At 43.3% G+C, this 19,350-nt stretch overlaps 1 protein-coding gene across 4 annotated transcripts in view; it reads left to right on the top strand.

The window, feature by feature from the left end:
* SYTL1 (synaptotagmin like 1) overlaps positions 1-19,350 on the top strand; it is a 272,953-nt gene that overhangs the window by 192,111 nt on the left and 61,492 nt on the right. For all 4 annotated transcript variants that reach the window (XM_069225245.1, XM_069225244.1, XM_069225243.1 and 1 more), the window contains exons 7-10: positions 10,279-10,433; positions 11,458-11,580; positions 17,059-17,225; positions 18,243-18,345. In XM_069225245.1, coding sequence (XP_069081346.1) covers positions 10,279-10,433; positions 11,458-11,580; positions 17,059-17,225; positions 18,243-18,345 — 548 coding nt within the window. The remainder of the gene's footprint in view (positions 1-10,278; positions 10,434-11,457; positions 11,581-17,058; positions 17,226-18,242; positions 18,346-19,350) is intronic.

Here is a 19,350-nt window from a genome sequence, read left to right on the forward strand (position 1 = left end):
ATTACCCTCCACCCTTTGTCACCGACTTATGATTCCTCATCCCAATTGTCATAATTTGTCGACCTTTTGACTGATTCTTCTCAACTTTTCAATTGACTTTCATTGTTACGGTCAGTAGTAATTTTTGACATATATGCATTTTCTGCAGATTCATGTTATAATGCGTCTCCTGCCCTCAGATTTGGGACCGCATCTTTTGCCACTTTCTAAATTTTGCTGCTATAGGTGTGTCTTTATACTTCTTAATACCACCTTTGCGCCGGGGTAATTTGTATTTAGAATATTGTTGAAAGTAAGATGGTTGTCTGAAAATATTGTCACATATTTGTCTCATATCTGTATGTAAAGCTCATATCCTTCTAATAGACGTTATACAAGTCAGGAGTGTTCAACATAGTTCCTCGGGAGCAGGATCCATGGCTGATTTTCAGAGTGTTAACATAGGAAACATGTACTATGTTTGAATGGAACTCAGTTACACTGGCACAAGTAATCCTGGAAATCTAGCAAGTATTTGGTTCCCCTGAACGTACAAAGTAATCCCTTGATTATAAAAAATAAAAATAGGCTTGTGTACAAAGTAGAGATTTCAAGCTCCCTTTGAAACTGCACTCAATTTTCAGAAGGGAGTGAACTTCAGTAGTGATATTTGTTATTGATGTTTGATCAAACTGTTTGAATGAAATTGTCTTAAATAGTGTTACTCACTGGTGTAAAGCAGGTGGATTGTGACCACAGTAAAAAGCATTTCTAACTAATAGCAATTCCCATAGTGCGGTTAGAGCACAGCCTTTTTTTCTTTTATTGGAGTGAGATGTTTATGATAGAATGGTCCTCTGTCTTACAGTTTCAAGAAAAAATATAAGCTTTCTGAAGTACGCTAAAGAACAACTGGAAGGATGCTGGAGGCTAATAATTTTTTTTTATATAATTTCAGCAAGTAAACTGTGGCCAACATAATGGCTTAAGCTGCTGTCTTTCTACACAAAGAACAACTAATGCCACCTGTGGAACCTAAATGCCTAAACATACTTTCTGAAGGCTTGCAGCTATTTTTTCAAAGTTTGAGCATTGACTCACATGAGGTAGTAGAATCGACCACCAAATTTGGATATTCCATTGGGTAAAAAGATTAAATTACTACACTAATCCCAAAACCTAGTAGCTCCTAAAGATTTAGAACCGTACTTAGGGTTGGTGGAATGAGAATGCCACCATAAAGAAATGGTTCCTGCCTGGTATACCTGTGGTTCCCCACACTTTTATAGGGGGGACCACTTGGTTATTATAGTGGAGCCTCAGCTGATCCTACCAACAGTAACCACTGGCCCTGTGATCCATTGACCAGAGAGCCTCAAGGGCAATGTATAGAGTTTGTCACTGATTTTCCCTCTCATGTCTACCATGCAAGCTATGCCAGACATGGCCATGGAAAATGAAGAATGGTGCCAACAGGCAGAGAGAAAACTTCACACATGTGGGGTATTTATTTAGAAATCAAAGTCCAGTTTTAGGAGGTTCTTTTCTCTAACCAAGATGTTTGCAGAGTAGGTATTTCAAAGATGGCTCCCACTCGACAGTCCTGCAGTGCTGTGAGAGTAGCCATAGCAGCTCCCTTCACATCAGAGATATCCCTACAAGTCAGGCATGATCTGTAGATAGGACTGAGAGTCCAGTACAAGGGGAGTGGAGACCATGACCTCCGCCCCCGTGGTGGACTGTCTACAAGGCTCTGAATGATCCCCTTAGATTAAATAATGGACCTAGCTAGCTCTGTCAGTGTAACATAGGACTCTTAGGGGCATATTTACAAACTTCTTGTGCCACCTTAGTGTAATTTTTTTAATGATAAGGTGGCACTAAATTGGCTTTTCTGCTGCGCCATATTTCAAACAAGCGCAATGCTTGCATTGCACCACTTTGCGACCCCTTGCGCAACATTATGCCTGCCTCAGGCATAATGTATGCAAAGGGGACGTTCTGGCGCAGGGAGCCCCGGAAAAATGGTGCAGTGAAATTTACATTTTCTCTGTCATTTGTAACTCCTTCCCAAAGCAGGCAATAAAAGGACTCACCCATTATATTCAATGGGCCTCTCTGTGCTTCGCTGCACTAGCGTCAAACGTTTTGATGCTAGTGTAGCAAAGTGCCACAATAGTGTCAATATTTTGACGCTATTGTGCTAACAACCGCCATGGTGCGCCGTATTGTAACTACGGAGCAACCATGGTATTGATAGGTGCTGGTAAGTGGCACAAGAAAAGTGGAGCATCATCTATGATGCACCGCTTTCTTGTAAATATGCCCCTTAATCTCAGGGTCGATGTCCATGGTGAGATCGCTAAAAGAACATCTGTTGTAGTAATTGGGTACTTGATACATCTAGAATCCTTCCTCTCAGTCCTACCTATTCATCATTCCTTCCGAAATAGCCTACTGTTGGAAATTGCCATTTTTGCAGGGTTATCCCCAGATGTATTGCCTTATTGCCTCTGCTCACTTTACCACTGCTGATCAGTGCTGAAGTGCAAGTGCTCCCTATGTAAATTGTATTGGCGATTGGTTTATCCATGATTGGCATAATTGATTTACTAGTAAGTCCCTAGTAAAGTGCTGTAGAGGTGCCCAGGGCCTGTAAATTAAATGCTACTAGTGAACCTGCTGCGCTGGTTGTGCCGCCCACATGAGTAGCCCTGTGAACATGTCTCAGACCTGCCACTGCAGTGCCTGTGTGTGCAGTTTTAAACTGCCAATTCGACCTGGCAAGTGTACCCACTTGGCAGGCCCAAACCTTCCCTTTTACTACATGTAAGGCACCCGTAAGGTAGGCCCTGAGTAGCCCCAAGGGCAGGGTGCAGTGTATGTTAATTTTGGGATGTGTAATGGTGTGTTTCCTAACAGTGAAATACTGCCAAATTTGGTTTTCACTGTTGCATGGCCTGTCTCTCTCACAGTTTAACATGGGGACTGCCTTTAATTATCCTTAACGTGCAGTTTTCCTTTGAGAGTAGATAAAGATATGGGGTCTCTGAACTCACAAGTTAAAAATACATCTTTTGTTTTTTTAATTGTTTGTTTGAAAATGCCACTTTTAGAAAGTGGGCATTTTCTTGCTTAAACTGTTCTGTGCTTCTGCCTGCTGACACCGGCGCTGCTGCCTTCACCGTGGCCTGTGGACACCGCTTGTGAGGTACACAAAGCACCGACCCATCCCGTACTGCAGTCCCAGCCCACCGACGCCAGCACCATTGACTCCAGTGTCGTCAACAGACGTCCCTATTAGCACTGCGACCTGTGGCCACCACACGGAGCATGCACCGCACTGCTAACTTGGGCTACCGATGACAGAGCTTCAGCAACAACGACACCGCTGTCTGCACCGTGACCTGGTGACACCGCACATCGCACCGCCCCACTTCACACGGCAGCCCTGGTCTTACTGATGACGTTGGACGTTGTCACGGAGCCGCTGCCTGCACTGTGACTTGTGGGGACTGCACGTTGCTTCATCCAGCTTAGTACCGCAGCCCCAACACCATCCACGGCAGCACTCCTGACTTCATCAGCCCGGAACTCGATCTGCAACGCGTGTGACTTCAATGGCCCGACGACCCCCGCACTGACCTCTGGAACCAACGCCAGCGACGCCTCTCTCTGCATCTCATCGCGAGGACCACGATGCCCTACATTTCCAAGGTACTGTTTGCGGGTCTTCCCGACACAGTAGCTGGCCCGCTACGCCACAGCCGGCCTGAACTGTTGGTTTTGTGGATCACGATGCCACAGTTGCCCCAGGCAGAGCTATCGACTTCAAGAACTGTATTTTTAAGTTAATTCTTACAAAATTCATATCTTTACTACTGTATGTTGGATTTTTCTTGTTTTAGTCTTGTTTTACACAGATAAATATTGGCAATTTTTCTAAAACGGTGTAGTGTCCTTTTGTACTGTTTTCACTGTATTACTGTGTGTTATGTGCAAATGCTTTACACATTGCTTCTAAGATAAGCCTGACTGCTTGTGCCAAACTACCAAGAGGGTGAGCATGGGTTATCTGAGCTTGATATCTCCCTAGAGACTCCATTTCTAACACATACCAATTCGTTACTCCATTCGAACAACAATAAAAATTAGAGGTTATTCAAAATATGTCCAGTGGAAAGTATGTGGTAATGAAGCTTAAAACCCTTTAAAGAGATTTTTACTAAATATTTAGGTAGACTAGCAAATCACATTGTAAAAAGTGATAAAATATCCCTATCCAGTAACACAGAAACAATTGTGAGCTTTTTAAAGCCAGGAAAAAAAAACAGTTAGTCCTCATTCATACCATCCAATAACGCTATATGAATATAGAGTATTAAAATCATTGCTAAATTGTTAGCTGGCAGAATCAACAAAATAGCAGATTAATTGATCCACTAGATCAAAGTGGTATTCTTTGTGGTCGTCAGTACATGCTAATACTAAGGCCCATATTTATACTTTTTGACGCAAACCGGCGCTGGTTTCCGTAAAAAAATGTACCGCCCTCTAACGCCATTCCTACGCACCAGGCGGGCGCCTTATTTAAGGATTGACGTTAGCCGGCGCTGCGGGCTGGTAAGAGTAAAAAAAATTACTCAAACCAGGCAGCGCCGGCATTGGGAAAAATGGGGGTTGTGCGTCAAAAAATGGTGCAAGTCAGGTTAGAGTAAAAAATCATGGCTCTAATCGGACTTGCGCCATTTTTTGACGCACAACCCCCATTGAAATGACTCCTGTCTTAGGAAAGATAGGAGTCATGCCCTCTTGCCCAAAGGCCATGCCCAGGGGACTTCTGTCCCCTGGGCATGGCCATTGGGCACAGTGGCATGTAGGGGGCCCAAGTTAGGCCCCCCATGCCACTTGAAAAAAATATAAAAATTATACTTACCTCTACTTACCTGTACTTACCTGGGATGGGTCCCCCCATCCATGAGTGTTCTCTAGGGGTGGGTGTGGGTGGCAGGGGGTGTCCTGGGGGCAGGGAAGGGCACCTCTGGACTGCTTCCCTGGTCAGAGACTATGGAAGTGAGCCCACAGGTCCTTTAACGCCTGCCTGACCCAGGCGTTAAAAAACGGCGCACATCAGACTGTGCACTGTTTTTTAAGGCCTGCACCTCCTTTGCGTCAAAATGACACGGGAGTATAAATAAGGAGCACAGGCCTTAAAGTCATTTTTTGGATGGGAACGCCTACCTTGCATGTCATTAACGCAGGGCGGTTTTCCGCATCCAGAAAATGACGCACACAGAGGAATTTTGACGTTCGCTGGGTCGGGTGTCATAGTATAAATATGGTGTTAGGTTTGCACCGAATTTGCGTCAAAATGTTTGACGCAAATTCGGCACAAACAGAGTATAAATATGCCCCTAAGTATTTAATTGAAGGTATAGATTATTTTACCTATAAGAAAAAGGTAGCAGTAACTATGTCTCACGAGGCAGAAAAGCATGTGATCTTGTGAGCGTGGAAAGCCTCTTTTCGATACTAAGGAAATTTGGTCCCCTTCGCAGCTCACAAGGGTTTTAAGAAATGAGTGCAAGTTGGACCACTCTATGTAATCTTACTTTTGGAATACATTAAATCTTTTAAGGTAAATGTTCCCTATCCCCTGTCATAAATATATTTTTTTTATTAAGACTCCTTCCAGTGGCTCTTTGTGAGAATAAGAATATAGTTCCCTCAATCTGGACATATAAAAACTGAATCTTTATGTGGGTGATGTGATATTATTCTTAAAACCTCCTGACTTTAAAACTGATAAGGTACATTTAACTAATGCTATCAAAGTTTTTATCTCCTTCCATGAACTTGGAGGTTAGAAAATTAACAATTAGAAAACAGATACTTTAGCTTTTAATTCCCCCTCAGAAGTTCTTCCTTATCCATTATTTAGAAATGTATGATTTATTAGACTTCCATACATTAAATAATGTGTGTTTTGATATTGAAAATGTCCTCACAGTTTATTCAAGGTAACAAATGTCCAAGACTATCACTTAACTCTTTATACTTGCTCACTTTTGAATGAGGTTTTGCATTGGCTAACATACTATATTTTTGGCTTCTGCAGCTTACTTCTCTAGATGTAACATTTGTGCTCATCAGTTAAATACGTTGGCAATATTCTTTTACGTAACATGAACAGTGAATTTACATTTGATAACCTTTCAAAAATATCTGTAACCAAAAAAGTCAGATATAAAACCCTTCAGTGGTTTCTTAAAAGAAAGAGCAACTTTTTAAAACTTTTTTTCATTCCATGTTTATTCAGCAATTAGGTTACTAGGCTCATAATCAGAATTTTCTCACTAGGTGTGAAATATCAAGATGGCAGTGCTATTATATTTCCAAAGTATACGATTTCATAATGGCCAGTGGGTGGAAACCCCATTCGGCATTTGGAGCCACTTCTAAATGACCAAAATAATTGGTTCCTGTGGTCCTATAATCCGATTTGGCACTTCCTATCTAGGTTTGAGCCAACAGTTTTAAATGCTTATGAATAAATTTTTTCTATTTAGTAGAGAATAGTTAAGTCAGAAGTGCAGAATCCTGGAAAACATTCTTAGTGAGATGAAGAAAGCAAACTATTTTTGCAAAACTAGCTCGTAATTGGGAAAAGGAGAGACATATTACTCTGACTTAAGATATGTGGAAGATATTTTGAGTTAAATTTTACCACAATGTGTGGAGTGAATTTTTGTAGCATACAGTTTTATGCAAATTGCTTAATTTATCATACACCATCCTTTCCCCATTGGATTAATAGAAGTATTGACCCACACTGTGTTAGATGCTCATACACGAAAACCAGCTACTTGCTTAACACAGCATGATCTTGTCCGCTTCTAAAACAGTCCAGAGAGGAGATTTTTTAGGTTCTGTGAAATTTAGCTTTGTATTCAGAGCCCACGAAATCCCAAGATGGCACTATTAAGGTACGCACAGCATATTAATGATCACAGGATTAAGCAGATGTACATTGCTATGTTAAATGCCAGATCTATAATACTACTGAATTGGAAATCCCAATTTATACTCAAGTTCTCAGAATGACTAATAAAAATGACTGGAAAGAGGACACGTGAAAACCTGTTTGCTGCTAGGACAGGAACCAGTAAAGAAATGAATTCCTTTGAGGAACGTTTTAGGATGGTGCAGTTTAAGGCATAGATATCCAGCCTTTCTAAATAAAGGAATGAATGCTCACGTTCCTATACCATTCTTGATGAACCAAACCTTGTATCATTGCTGAGGCTGGAAGTACTATTTCAACTTGCTTCGTTTAAGCAATAAGAACTTTGTGATGTTGTCAAATGAACTGTCTACAAAATTGCTTGCTTCATTGACTCAGCCAGTGCCAACACAATTGTCGCCTTGTCTTTGGGAACATTAATAGTTTATATTTAAAGGCATCACACAGCACGCTCCTGTGATACATGGAAGATCCACCATATTTAGGCCAATCCTTGGGAAGCATATTTTCTTAGCCTGGGTTCACCAGGTGAAATAGAGAAAACCCAGGAAGGAAAAACATTGGTAAGGTACCAAAGAAGAAAACTCCCTGCATGCCATGACCAATGTTATTGCGCTTTTCTGAAACCAAATACCTTTCCTGGTTGGTTTAGAAGGTGTAGAGCATTACCAAAGGGCATTTCACAGGAGGAGCAAGGTTACTTGAGCTGCATGCAGATGAAGCATAATTAGTGAAAATACAGTGATTTAGATAAGATGGTAAGGAGTTTGAATAGAAAAGGGAAGCTTAAGGAAGAATGGATAGCTGGGATGAAGATTCACTGGTAACATAGTACAGGCTGGCACATTTAGTAGAGTTGATTGGCAAGCAACCATCAAACCTGACAAGAAATGGAGTGAGGTTTAGAAATGTGTTGCAGTTCTTGACACAATATAGCATCCATAAACTACTGGCCTGAAATACCAATATCTCAGTGCACAAGAGATTATAAGGCACGTTTATGATCTATGCAGCCATCTTTGGCATTGTGGTGAACTTCTGCTGTCACTCTCAGAGTCTGTGCACATTTTTAGATCTGACCTATCAGACAGCATAAGCTGTCTCCGTGCAAAAGACATAGGGGGTGATTCTGATTCTGGCGGGCGGCGGAGGCCGCCCGCCAGAATTCCGCCCCCAAAATACCGCGCCGCGGTCAAAAGACCGCGGCGGGTATTTCAAGTTTTCCCCTGGGCTGGCGGGCGGCCGCCAAAAGGCCGCCCGCCAGCCCAGGGGAAAACGACCTTCCCACGAGGATGCCGGCTCGTAATCGAGCCGGCGGAGTGGGAAGGTGCGACGGGTGCATTTGCACCCGTCGCGTATTTCACTGTCTGCCAAGCAGACAGTGAAATACTTGTAGGGGCCCTCTTACGGGGGCCCCTGCAGTGCCCATGCCAGTGGCATGGGCACTGCAGGGGCCGCCAGGGGCCCCGCGACCCCCCCTACCGCCATCCGGTTCCCGGCGGGTGGACCGCCGGGAACTGGATGGCGGTAGGGGGGTCGGAATCCCCTCGGCGGCGCAGCTAGCTGCGCCGCCTTGGAGGATTCAACAGGGCAGCGGTACACTGGCGGGAGACCGCCAGTGTTGCCGGTCTGACCGCGGCTTTACCGCCGCGGTCAGAATGCCCTGCGGGGCACCGCCGGCCTGTCGGCGGTGCTCCCGCCGACCCTGGCCCCGGCGGTCTAAGACCGCCGGGGTCAGAATCACCCCCATAGACTTGAATTTAAGAAAAGTGGCACTACATCCAATGCAGCGCCACTTTTCTTGCGCCCCTTAGTGCCTCCCTACCTCCACCATGTGTGCGCCATATTTAATATACGGCACACCATAGAGTAAGGTTGGGGCAATAGTGTCAAACTTTTTTATGCTATTGATGTACTGTGCAGGATTAGCACCAACATGTTGGCGCTAATCCTGCAGGGTATGTAGGGGTCCATTGAAAACACTTGTGTGCCCCCTTTTAGTGGCCACTCTGTGGAGGTATTAAAAATAGCCGTTAAAAATGGTGTTGTGGAATCTCTTAGAATACACTATGCCATTTTTGTGGCCCTCCTAATGGGGACACCCCCCTTGTACACATTATGCCTAGCACAGGCATAATGTGGAGCGAGGGGTTACAAAGTGGCGCAATGACCACTTTTTCTTTAAATATGGCATGACGAATTTGACCTTGTTGGGCCACATTAGCATCATAAAAAATGACGCAACGGTGGTGCAAGGAGGCGCTAGGCCCTCTTTAATCTGGGCCATATTGTCAGTTTACATTGGCTTACAGCCTGCCCCTTGCCTACCATTGGTTCATTTTGTTGTCACTTTGTTTTCTTCTTGTTTGTTAACTTGTATGGGTTTTCCTTCCTCTTCATGTGTTCATCCCTCCCCTGAAATATGAACATATCACTTGTGTCCTTCCACTGCTCACGTTTCAGGCACTGCTTTTTTCCTTTTATTTAAGCACATTTTGTGATGTCTCCCTTATGTGCTTCTCTTCCCCCTCTGCTGCACTCTGTGTTGCTCTGTCACAGCCGTGTGCTTCTCACCCACTACCCTCAAAGATGCACGTGCCTTTGTGTGCTTCTCCTCCCACATTGCTTCCTTGCCTGTGTACTTCTACCCCCCAGTTCCATGTTGCTCTTTCTCTCTCTCCCTCTCTCATTTGCATATTGCCCTGCCTTCTGTGTTGCTCTCGCCCATGTCCTCAATGTTGGTTGCCCGACTCGAGTCCTCTGGTCTTCCCCCAAACCACACCCTTCGTGTGTTGTTTCCACACCCTGTTTTGCTTCTGCTCTGTGTTGCTTCCTCGCTTTACAACAAAAGCAGTGTTGTGAGTTTTCTTCTTTTTATTTACAATCCAAATCAGATTTGCCATTAAAAAGAAAAAAAAGCACGTGGGTCCTTTTATACATGCATTCATGTTTGATGCACTTTCCTACAAAAAGACAGCTGGCCGAATCCTGGGCTTTTTAAAAAAGAATTCTTTAGCCACGCTGCACAGCATCGGGGATGCTATACAGCATTGCTAAAAAAAACATTGGCAAAGCCAATAGGATCCAAAGGCTAAACCTAGTGGCTGTGCCAATGCAATAAGCATTATTTACCTCCTGTGAGTTTTCAAAGCCTAGGCTAAGCAGAGTTCAATATTGCTTACGTTTGCATTAATGTTTGTGTAATTTGGTCTAAACTCCTGTCTATTAACTCAAAGCCCAATAAAGTGTTCGGATACCTTATGTTTTCATTGCAGAAGGCCGACTTGAGAATCAGGGCCATGAACAGCCCCAAACAGACGTGGGAACCCCAGATGCAGAGGAGGATTTAGCCCCACCCCTACCTCCAAAAGATGGCAGGGAGCAGGAGATGGAGGATGTCCTTTTATCACCTGTCATCATCACAGTACAGGTGAGAACAGAGTAGAGAGGACTGTGCAAGTACCACCGACCTCCTATTAGAGTCACCTGTGTCCTGTGAGAGACACCTACTATTTGTGAAATTACTATTGCCTGTAAAAGCCACTCACCTCCTGTCAGAGCTATGTAAGTCCTGTGAGAACCACATACTTAAATACCACATATCTCCACTGTGAGCCCCGTGTCCGCTACATAGTTACTGTGTCAGCCACATATGTCATGTGAGAGCTGTCGGGTACCTAGCCTGAGAGGCATCTATATTTGATGAGAGTCCCCTACCTCCTATGAAAGAATTGTACCTCTTATTGAACCACTTATCTTCAAGGAGAGCGCCTTACCACCAGTGAGAGTCAGGAACTTCTGTGAGGAATATATACAATGCAAATACAAATGTTAAATGTGAACATTAGAGCAAAGTCACTGTGGGAATCCCCTATCTTCTGTGAGAGACACCTGCTTCTTTGGTATGTATACCTGTGAGAGCCATTTACTTCCTATGAGGAACACATGCTGTGTCATGGAAATGGTAGAAGTGTTCTGTAAATAAAATACTTCCTGTGAGAGCCACATATGGAAGCTGTTCACCTTCCATTGAAGTTATCTACCTTCCTGTGAGATCCACCTTCCTCTTGTGAGAGTCAGGAACTTCTTGTGAGAGCAATGCAAGGCATGCAACTCTTTCCATTGCATCACGCCATCCCTTACCAGCAACAAGAGACTTGCACTCGCCTTGGGGTGCCTTTTTTTTCCTTTTACACATGTTCCCTTCTTGTGTGCTCATTTGAAGGACTTTTCCTATTTTGTTGAAGTCTCTAAGCAGTGTGACTCTTCCAAGAGTGGTTGTGCATTTGTGTACTCTTAATTAAATTACGCAAGTGTCACAAGTGCTTTGACTCCCTCATATTCACATGTTCAGTTTTGGAACCAGATTCGAATAATATTGTCCTATGTTCTGCATGAGTGTCCCAAAATTGTGCTGTTTGTTTGATGTTCTGTGTTTTTCCTTCTAATCCTAGAGCGACGAAGAACTTGACAACAAAAAGAGGACCTTGCTCACCCTAAAGAACAACAATGCCCTTGATACACACCACATCCCACTAAAAACCAGCTCCTCAATGAGGAGCTTGGGCTCCACCACGGTATGTGGGTAGTGTATGTGTGTGGGGGGTGAGCAGAGGACCTGGATCCATGAGAGCGAACATTCTTGGGGACTATGAGGACCTGTGTTATAATCTTTATATGAAGTTACCATGAGGCTTTCGAGTGCAGGGCAAGGGTGCTTATAAAGTCCACATGACTGAATTTAGCGTTACCCAGGTTACCTAGGTTCACAGTAACTTCTAGGGCTGAGTCGTTAGCGGGTGGTCCGAGTGGAACTCTGAAGGTCCACTGAAAAGTGGGGAATTACCACGTAAATCAGTAATTCCAGATCCGGTGAACTCTTTAGTTCTCCATTCCCTCCAAATCCCCTCCGATCCCCTCCATTTCCTTTAAAAATGTTGTCTGTCCTGAACATCCGCAGTTCTGGGTGACCAAGGCAGATGTATCTCCTGATTAGGAGTTTAGTCCCTTGCACTAAGGACTAACGCATGTCCAACTAGTTCGATAGAGGTGCTTTCAGTCAAGTTTGTGAGATGTCTGTTGGATTTTACGTGAGATTTTTACATGCACACACAGGTAAAAATATAGACATACTTTCTCTCGCCACTCTGTTGTCATGTTTTAAAAAAAGGTTGGTTATTCTACCAAACATTTCGATTTAAGTATCCCTAACAATCCACACTGCTCTCCCTTTCCACTGCCCCTTAAGCTCCCTCATGAGCCGCTTCTGGTATACGTATTTTGCTATGATATGTGATTGTTCGAAAATTCTATAGCTCCCCCCTAATCTTACTGACCAAGCTACGCCCCTAGTGTTATTTCCCCATGAAAGGCTCTGCAGGAAATAGCACATGCGAAAATCCTGGCCCAGTGGCAATTGGTGTCTTATTTGTAATATGTGTAAAGCAGGGCAGAAACACAATTTGCTCCGATTTTACCTTTGCTGCTGCACCCGTAATGAGGGTGCAGGAGTCCCAGAGAGTTTGACACACTCAAGGAGAGAGAAAGTTAAACAGTGAGGGTTCCAGTGCTAGACAGACAGACAGGGTTTGAGAGTAACAGATACATAATCTAACAGACATAGCAATACAGGGATGCAAGCTAGACAAATGTGGATTGAAAGAGAGATGCAATTCTCTTTTCCATCAATCTCAAGTCCGTTGAGACATCATTTTCATAGAGCTAAACTAAATTATTTTTTTCTAGTATTCACCGTTCGTCATGGGATTATGATTTATATTCATTGGTCTATGAATGGTCAAAGGTAGAGGTATCCTCACATGGACTTGAATCTTTCCTCTCTAGGTGGCAGGTTATGCTCTGTAGGAGAATGTTGACCTGCTGAGCTTTGTAGCTATCAGTTCTGTGTCTGCACATTGACTGGTGTTTTATCATATCGCACGTTTATTAGAACATTGGAACGTTGGCAGCTCCATTGAAAACAATGGAGTGCTGCGGGCTTTTCCTGGCCGGTAAAAGCCTGCAGCGCCAACATTCCAATGTTTTCTTTGTTCACAGCAATAGCTGTGAACAAAGCCTCACGGAGCCCGAGGGGATTTTAATCCCCTAAGGCTCCGTGATGAATTTGTTTTATTTAATAGAACATTCTGCCCTGAGTGGCAGAATGTTCTAATAGTCTTAGAACCCGCCTTAGCGGGCTCTACCGGCTATTAAAGGCGCTCTCCCTTGTTAAAGGCCCTCGCCTTCGGCTCTGGCCTTTAACGCGGGAGCGGGCCTTTAATAGCCGGTAGAGCCCGCTACGGCGGAGTCTAAGTCTATATTATATCATCTTTAGCTTTGGGGAAGTGCTTAATCCAAAGCAGCCCCACTCTTAGAATTTCCTCCATCACAGGAAAATCAAGCTAAAGTAGGATCATTTAGGATTTGGCAGAGGAGAAGCCACGCCATAATTTGGAGGATCTCCTACCGCACTAAACCCACAGTTTTCCCACATTTTCAGGGGCGGGGCCTCAGCTGGCTCAGTCATTGGAAATGTTTAGGAAGCAGCCACTGCTGGCCAATGCTCATCATTAGAAAGTCTGCCCTATTATTCTCCTACCCAGGTTAGCCCTGCTTGGCTAGAAAAAGGAAAGCAACGAACTACAACACACAGGGAGAAAACAGCTACGTTTTTTTTTTCTGCAAAACAAAAAGATAAGACATGCTGACCTCCATGATATGTTTTGATGAAAGTGCATTGACGGGAGGCACTTAAATAAAAAAATGGCCGGCCAAATTGAAGCCCAAGTCACATATGGCAGGCAGGTGGCCGTGCAGTATGCATAGGTGGGGCCCCTGCCGCCATTGCCATTAAGCAGCAAACCCACTAATCAATAAGTGACCCTCATAGTTTGTGACTCTCTTGAACAACTTTTTCTGCATTTACAACTATAGTCCTGAGTACTCCCTGTAACTAGTCTTTAGTTATAGACCTCCCTTAGTTTTCACACTAGTTACCCCTATAGCCCTGGATAACAGGCACCAATTTCTGTGAGCTGGATTTAGTGCAGGGCGACAGATCTACAGCTCTTGGATTCTGCTTTTTAGTTGAATAACTGAGAAAGTACAGGACTCCGAACCGTGGAAGCTGCATCGCAACGGCCGAAGGTGAGATGGGCTGTTTCCTTTTTGAAAGGCTACGCAGGGAGCAGATCCTAGAAAGTGTTTTCTGATATTTGAAGCACAAAACGTTATGCCAGTGTTTGTAACTGTAATTGTATTTATATATAACTCTTACTACACCTGACAAGGTGTTGATGCGCTTTTCGGTGAGTAGCACGCTACTCCGGAACACCAGAAAAATTAGTGATGGATTAGTGGAGGGAAATATGAGAACAGTTTTAGTATTATTATGAGTTAATTTGAGCAAAGGATATGTGAGTTTCTTAGTAGGATTGACTAGAGTAATGGAGGGATAGAGGAGGGAAGAATCCAGAAGTGTTAATTAGGAGTTTATAGTAATAGGATAAGGCTTGGGATGAGCAAAGGAGAGATGGAGGAGGGAAGAGCTGTAATCTCTCTGTGGGCTTTTAACTCAGAGCTTGTATGAAAGTGTAAATCATGAAACTCATGTAACTCTGAAAAAAGATTGTCCTCGTAAATAGGTGGATGCCAAACATATCTGCAAAATTTTGTTATGACAGTAGTGAACATGTGGGACTGAATGCTAGCTAATATAGCCTTAGAACCCGCCGTAGCGGGCTCTACTGGCTATTAAAGGCCCGCTCCCCGCGTTAAATGCCCGAGCCGAAGGCGAGGGCATTTAACAAGGGAGAGGGACTTTAATAGCCGGTAGAGCCCACTACGGCGGGTTCTAAGGCTATTAGAACATTCTGCCACACAGGGCAGAATGTTCTATTAAAAAAAAAAATGTTCACGGAGCCCGAGGGGATTAAAATCCCCTCGGGCTCCGTGAGGCTTTGTTCACAGCTGTTGCTGTGAACAAAGCGAACATTGGAATGTTTGCGCTGCGGGCTTTTACCAGCCAGTAAAAGCCCGCAGCACTCCATTGTTTTCAATGGAGCCCCCGGCATTCCAATGTTCTAATGCCTATTAATCCATCATTGACTGCAACAGTGGTTGCAGTTTCTGAATTGATCCGCTCCCAAAATTATTTTTTTAGGAACCTCTCACGTTGATGTCCTCAAACATTTGGAAAATGTACAAAATCCCCCAAACTTTGAGTAAATAGTTTGAAATTATATGTATATGTGTACAGTAAGAAACCACCCATTACCTAAATACAGAACTTGGCAGATGAAAGACACCAGTATAACATTTCGCTGTAGGATCCCTGCTGAATGATGGTTTCCACGACTATGATGTGCAATGCTGTTAACCCTTAACAACCCCAAGAAGACGCTTGCATAGGGTTTTAATATGAAGCATGTGAAGGAAGACAGTGCCTTGATACCCTTGGCTAACAAATACAGTGTAAATGTTGTATTACTGGTAGTTAGGAGAAAGACCAGCTGGAAGCATCTAATTTGCTCAAGCCACATATACTATTTCTGCAGTACTTGTTCCATCTTTTCCCTGTTATACACAGTCATGTTTTCTTGAAATATGTCTCTCAGTATACTGACTATTGTCTTACGCCCTTAGATATAACCATCACAAGCCTTCCAGATCTCTACAGCCCTATGATCATCGTTCCCACTTACAACAAGACCTCTTAAGGGAGGTTGAGTCATGTTCATGGCAGGGGGCACCACATTGTGTTCAACGAATATGCTTTCCACTTCAATCCTTGCCACCCGCCCTATTCCAACTCTCATTATGGGGCCTCTCTCTTTCCAGCCAAACACTAACTACCCTGAGATTTGTAGTCCAGGGTATATAGGAAACTGTGATTTGTCTCCTACTGTTTCCTTCTCCTCATCCCTTCTGCAGTGTAGTGGCACCATGATGATCCTTTATTACATTGGCAATATCAGTTTATAATATTCATCTACAAAGTCCACAAGAAGCAGAAGGCTTGAATTGCTCTGTTACCTTACTGCAATTCCCTTGCTGTTATCACATTCTTAGAACTGATCTATTATCTGTATTTTAGGCCTTATCCATTTTGCCCCCCATAGCGGTTTTTTATGCTCTCATTCCTGTTCACTACGTTACTCTCAGACGTGGGATATTATATGACTTTTAGAACTTGCATAACACCTCACTCTTACTGCTGGATTATATCCCTTTTAAGACTGATCTACAATCTAAATTATGTGTAATGGTATGACAAGCACCAGTCTGCTATCATGTTACTGGTTTGTTATTGCATTTTCCTGGGTGCTATCTTATTCTTCTTGGTGATGGTCTGCGATTGCTTTACCCTGGTTTGCTGTTGCATTTCTCTTGACATCTTTCAGATTATACTTAGCGCTGATCTGCTATCACATTAGTCATAGTGCTTGCCTTGTAACACATTATGTTTGGAGTGGGCCTTCTGCAAATATTTTGATGGTGGTTTTTCTATTCCATTACATTTTGAACTGGTCTTCTCTCACATAACGCTTGATGCCGGTCTTCTATGATGTATTTTTGGCATTGGTCTTCTACCTCATTACTCTTGTCCCTGAGGTTCATTTACATTACTTTCAACAATGCCCTATTAGGACATTACATTTTGCACTGGTCTTCTGCAGCATGGCTCTTGGTGCCCATCTTCTGTCCCATTACTAATGCTATTGCTCTTGTATTGCCTTAGCTTTGGCACTGTTTTATTGTTGCATTACTGCTGGTACTGGTCTTCTGTCGCATTATTTTTGGCGTTATTATCTTGAGTAACTCTCTTCCAGAGTTTTCTACACTGCTACTCTTGCCACTCATCTTCTGTCTCATTACTCTTTCTCCTGATCTTCAGTTGCATTCTTCTGATCTTCTATAGCATTACTCTTAGCATCAGACCACTTTTTGCTTTTCCTTTGGTTTGTGTTGGGGTCTATCCCTGCTGCTCAGCATTTGCCTTCTTTATCTATCCATGATCTCTCACTGTAACACAGCTGTCCTTTTCCCAAGTGCAGCTTAGTGGAAGTATCATGAGCCTGTACAGTGACGGTGACATTGGCAGTGTGGAGGTTCGCGGCTGCATCCAGTTCTCCCTGCAGTTTGATACCCGAAAGAAGGAACTGATGGTCATCATCATTCAGTGCAGGGACCTTGCTGAAGCAAAGAAGCAGAGATCTGACCCGTGAGTCCTGGCAAGGTTATGATATGGCGTAAAGGAGCAGAGATCTTATCCCTGACGTATTGGGGGCGTCAAACTTGTAGTCAGCAGAGATCCTACCTGTGAGTTCTCTGGGGCATCTAATTTTAGGAATTTTAAACCAGTCCTATGAGTAGTTTGGTACTTTTGCTCTCCTGACAGTGAATAGAGATCATACCTTTGATTTCTGGAGTGCTGCTAATCCTGTATTAGGGAGCATAAATCTCATCAGTAATGGAGAGATTACCACTTTATTAGAAAGCAGGTTAGATGTGTATTTACTGGTATGTGTGCTCCACTGTTAGGGTAAAAAGGCTTATGTAGTAGAGAAGCAACTATTTGATCATAGGGTGGTTCTGATCCAGCATTATAGTGAAGGAATTAGCCTTGTAAGATGTGAATGGGTTTTGTTCCTGTTATTTCTGAGCAAAGATCAGGTCTCCTAGCTTTGAGCTGATGCTAAGGAGCAGTGAATTGAATGTGGGGTTTGTGCGTTTTTGAGTAAATACAATGTTGCTGTGATCAGACTCTGGGGTTTAGGGAGGGAGCAGGAATTGGGTATGTTCATTACTAAGCTCTTCAGACCCGTTTCAGGAATCAGCCTGGAATTGTAGTGGGAGTAATGGTCAAATGGTAGAACAGTTGTTCACATAACTTCAAACCTAACCTCATTAACCCTAGACATCACCTCTGGATCTCCCAGAAACGTGTGAAGTGCAGTGTCTCCCAACGTTTACAGTCTCCATTGGTAATAATGATAAGCACAGAAATTTGCTTTGCTTGATACACATGCTGAACATGTAGAGCAGCATCCCTACAATGTTTCTCCTGGTAGCTGATCTGCTAAAACTGGACACTCAGGGTGGTGTATGGCTGTAAAGATGTATAGTAACATGGGTAAAGGTGTTACATACCATATATAGCTCAATCTCTTTCTGTGCCATTTTCTCTTCTATGTTTGACCTCTATCTTGTCTTTTTCTTTCCCTTGCTCTCTCTCCAGCTATGTGAAGACCTACCTTTTGCCAGACAAATCCTCCCTCAGTAAGCGGAAGACAGCTGTGAAAAAGAGATGCCTGGACCCCCTCTTTAATGAGACTCTGAAGGTGAGCCACCAGTCTTGTGTGAGGCCCTGAGAGTTGTTGGTGATGGAGTTAATGGTTCAGATGGGTTAGCTGCCTCTTCTACTTTCATTAAAGTAAATTAGTGGTCAAAGCAAGGGGGAAGTATACCTAGACTTCCACTGTGATCTAATAGCTAAGTAATTGTACATATACAATTTATGTAGTATCAATAATGATTTATTGCTGTATTATGCTTTTTCTTTTACATTTTATTGCAGGAAAAATGGCTATATTTTCTAAGGTAGGTGCTCCTAATTAAAAACAGTGAAAGTAAATATTGTGTGGATAAGTGAAGGTGATGTATACAATATATACAGAAAGTGGTTTTAGGAACAATATGGACCTCTAACGGCTCCGTCAATCCAGGAAGCCCTGAAGTCACATAACATTTCTTTACTGTTTATAATCCACATTCAAAGATATGTCGACATTTCGACCCCAAATGTAGAGATAAATCAGTGTTGGGTCATCATCAGTATCTTCATGTTAGGTGTTAACATGCCTCAGACCACAAGATCCTAATCCGATTTTGGATTTCTTAGGTGCTGCCGACCTGACATTATTATCAGTCTTGATTGATGCTACATAAATTGTATATGTACAATTACTTAGCTATTAGATCACTGTGGAAGTCTAGGTATACTTCCCCCTTGCTTTGACCACTGATTTACTTTAATTTACTACCCTGGTCGAAAGGTTTAGAGGGTACTTGCCTCATTGCCTTCACATTCTTCTACTTTCATGGCAGAATTTGAGAAATGATGACTTAACTCTCCTGAAGGCAGAAATGAAATCTGTTCACACTTGCCCTCTTAGTAAATAAGGATATTCCCCTACAGTCCAGAACACCTATTTTCAAGGCCCACATAGAGCATACACATTGGTCATTTTGATCTTTCCGTACCCATTAGCCCCTGAGCGAAGTGAGCACAGTGAATGGGCGTGGCTCTCAAAAGTGCAGCGGCTGAAGTGGCAACAGGGCCCAAC

The sequence above is a fragment of the Pleurodeles waltl genome, chromosome 3_1 (assembly GCF_031143425.1).
Source record: "Pleurodeles waltl isolate 20211129_DDA chromosome 3_1, aPleWal1.hap1.20221129, whole genome shotgun sequence".
Lineage (NCBI taxonomy): Eukaryota > Metazoa > Chordata > Amphibia > Caudata > Salamandridae > Pleurodeles > Pleurodeles waltl.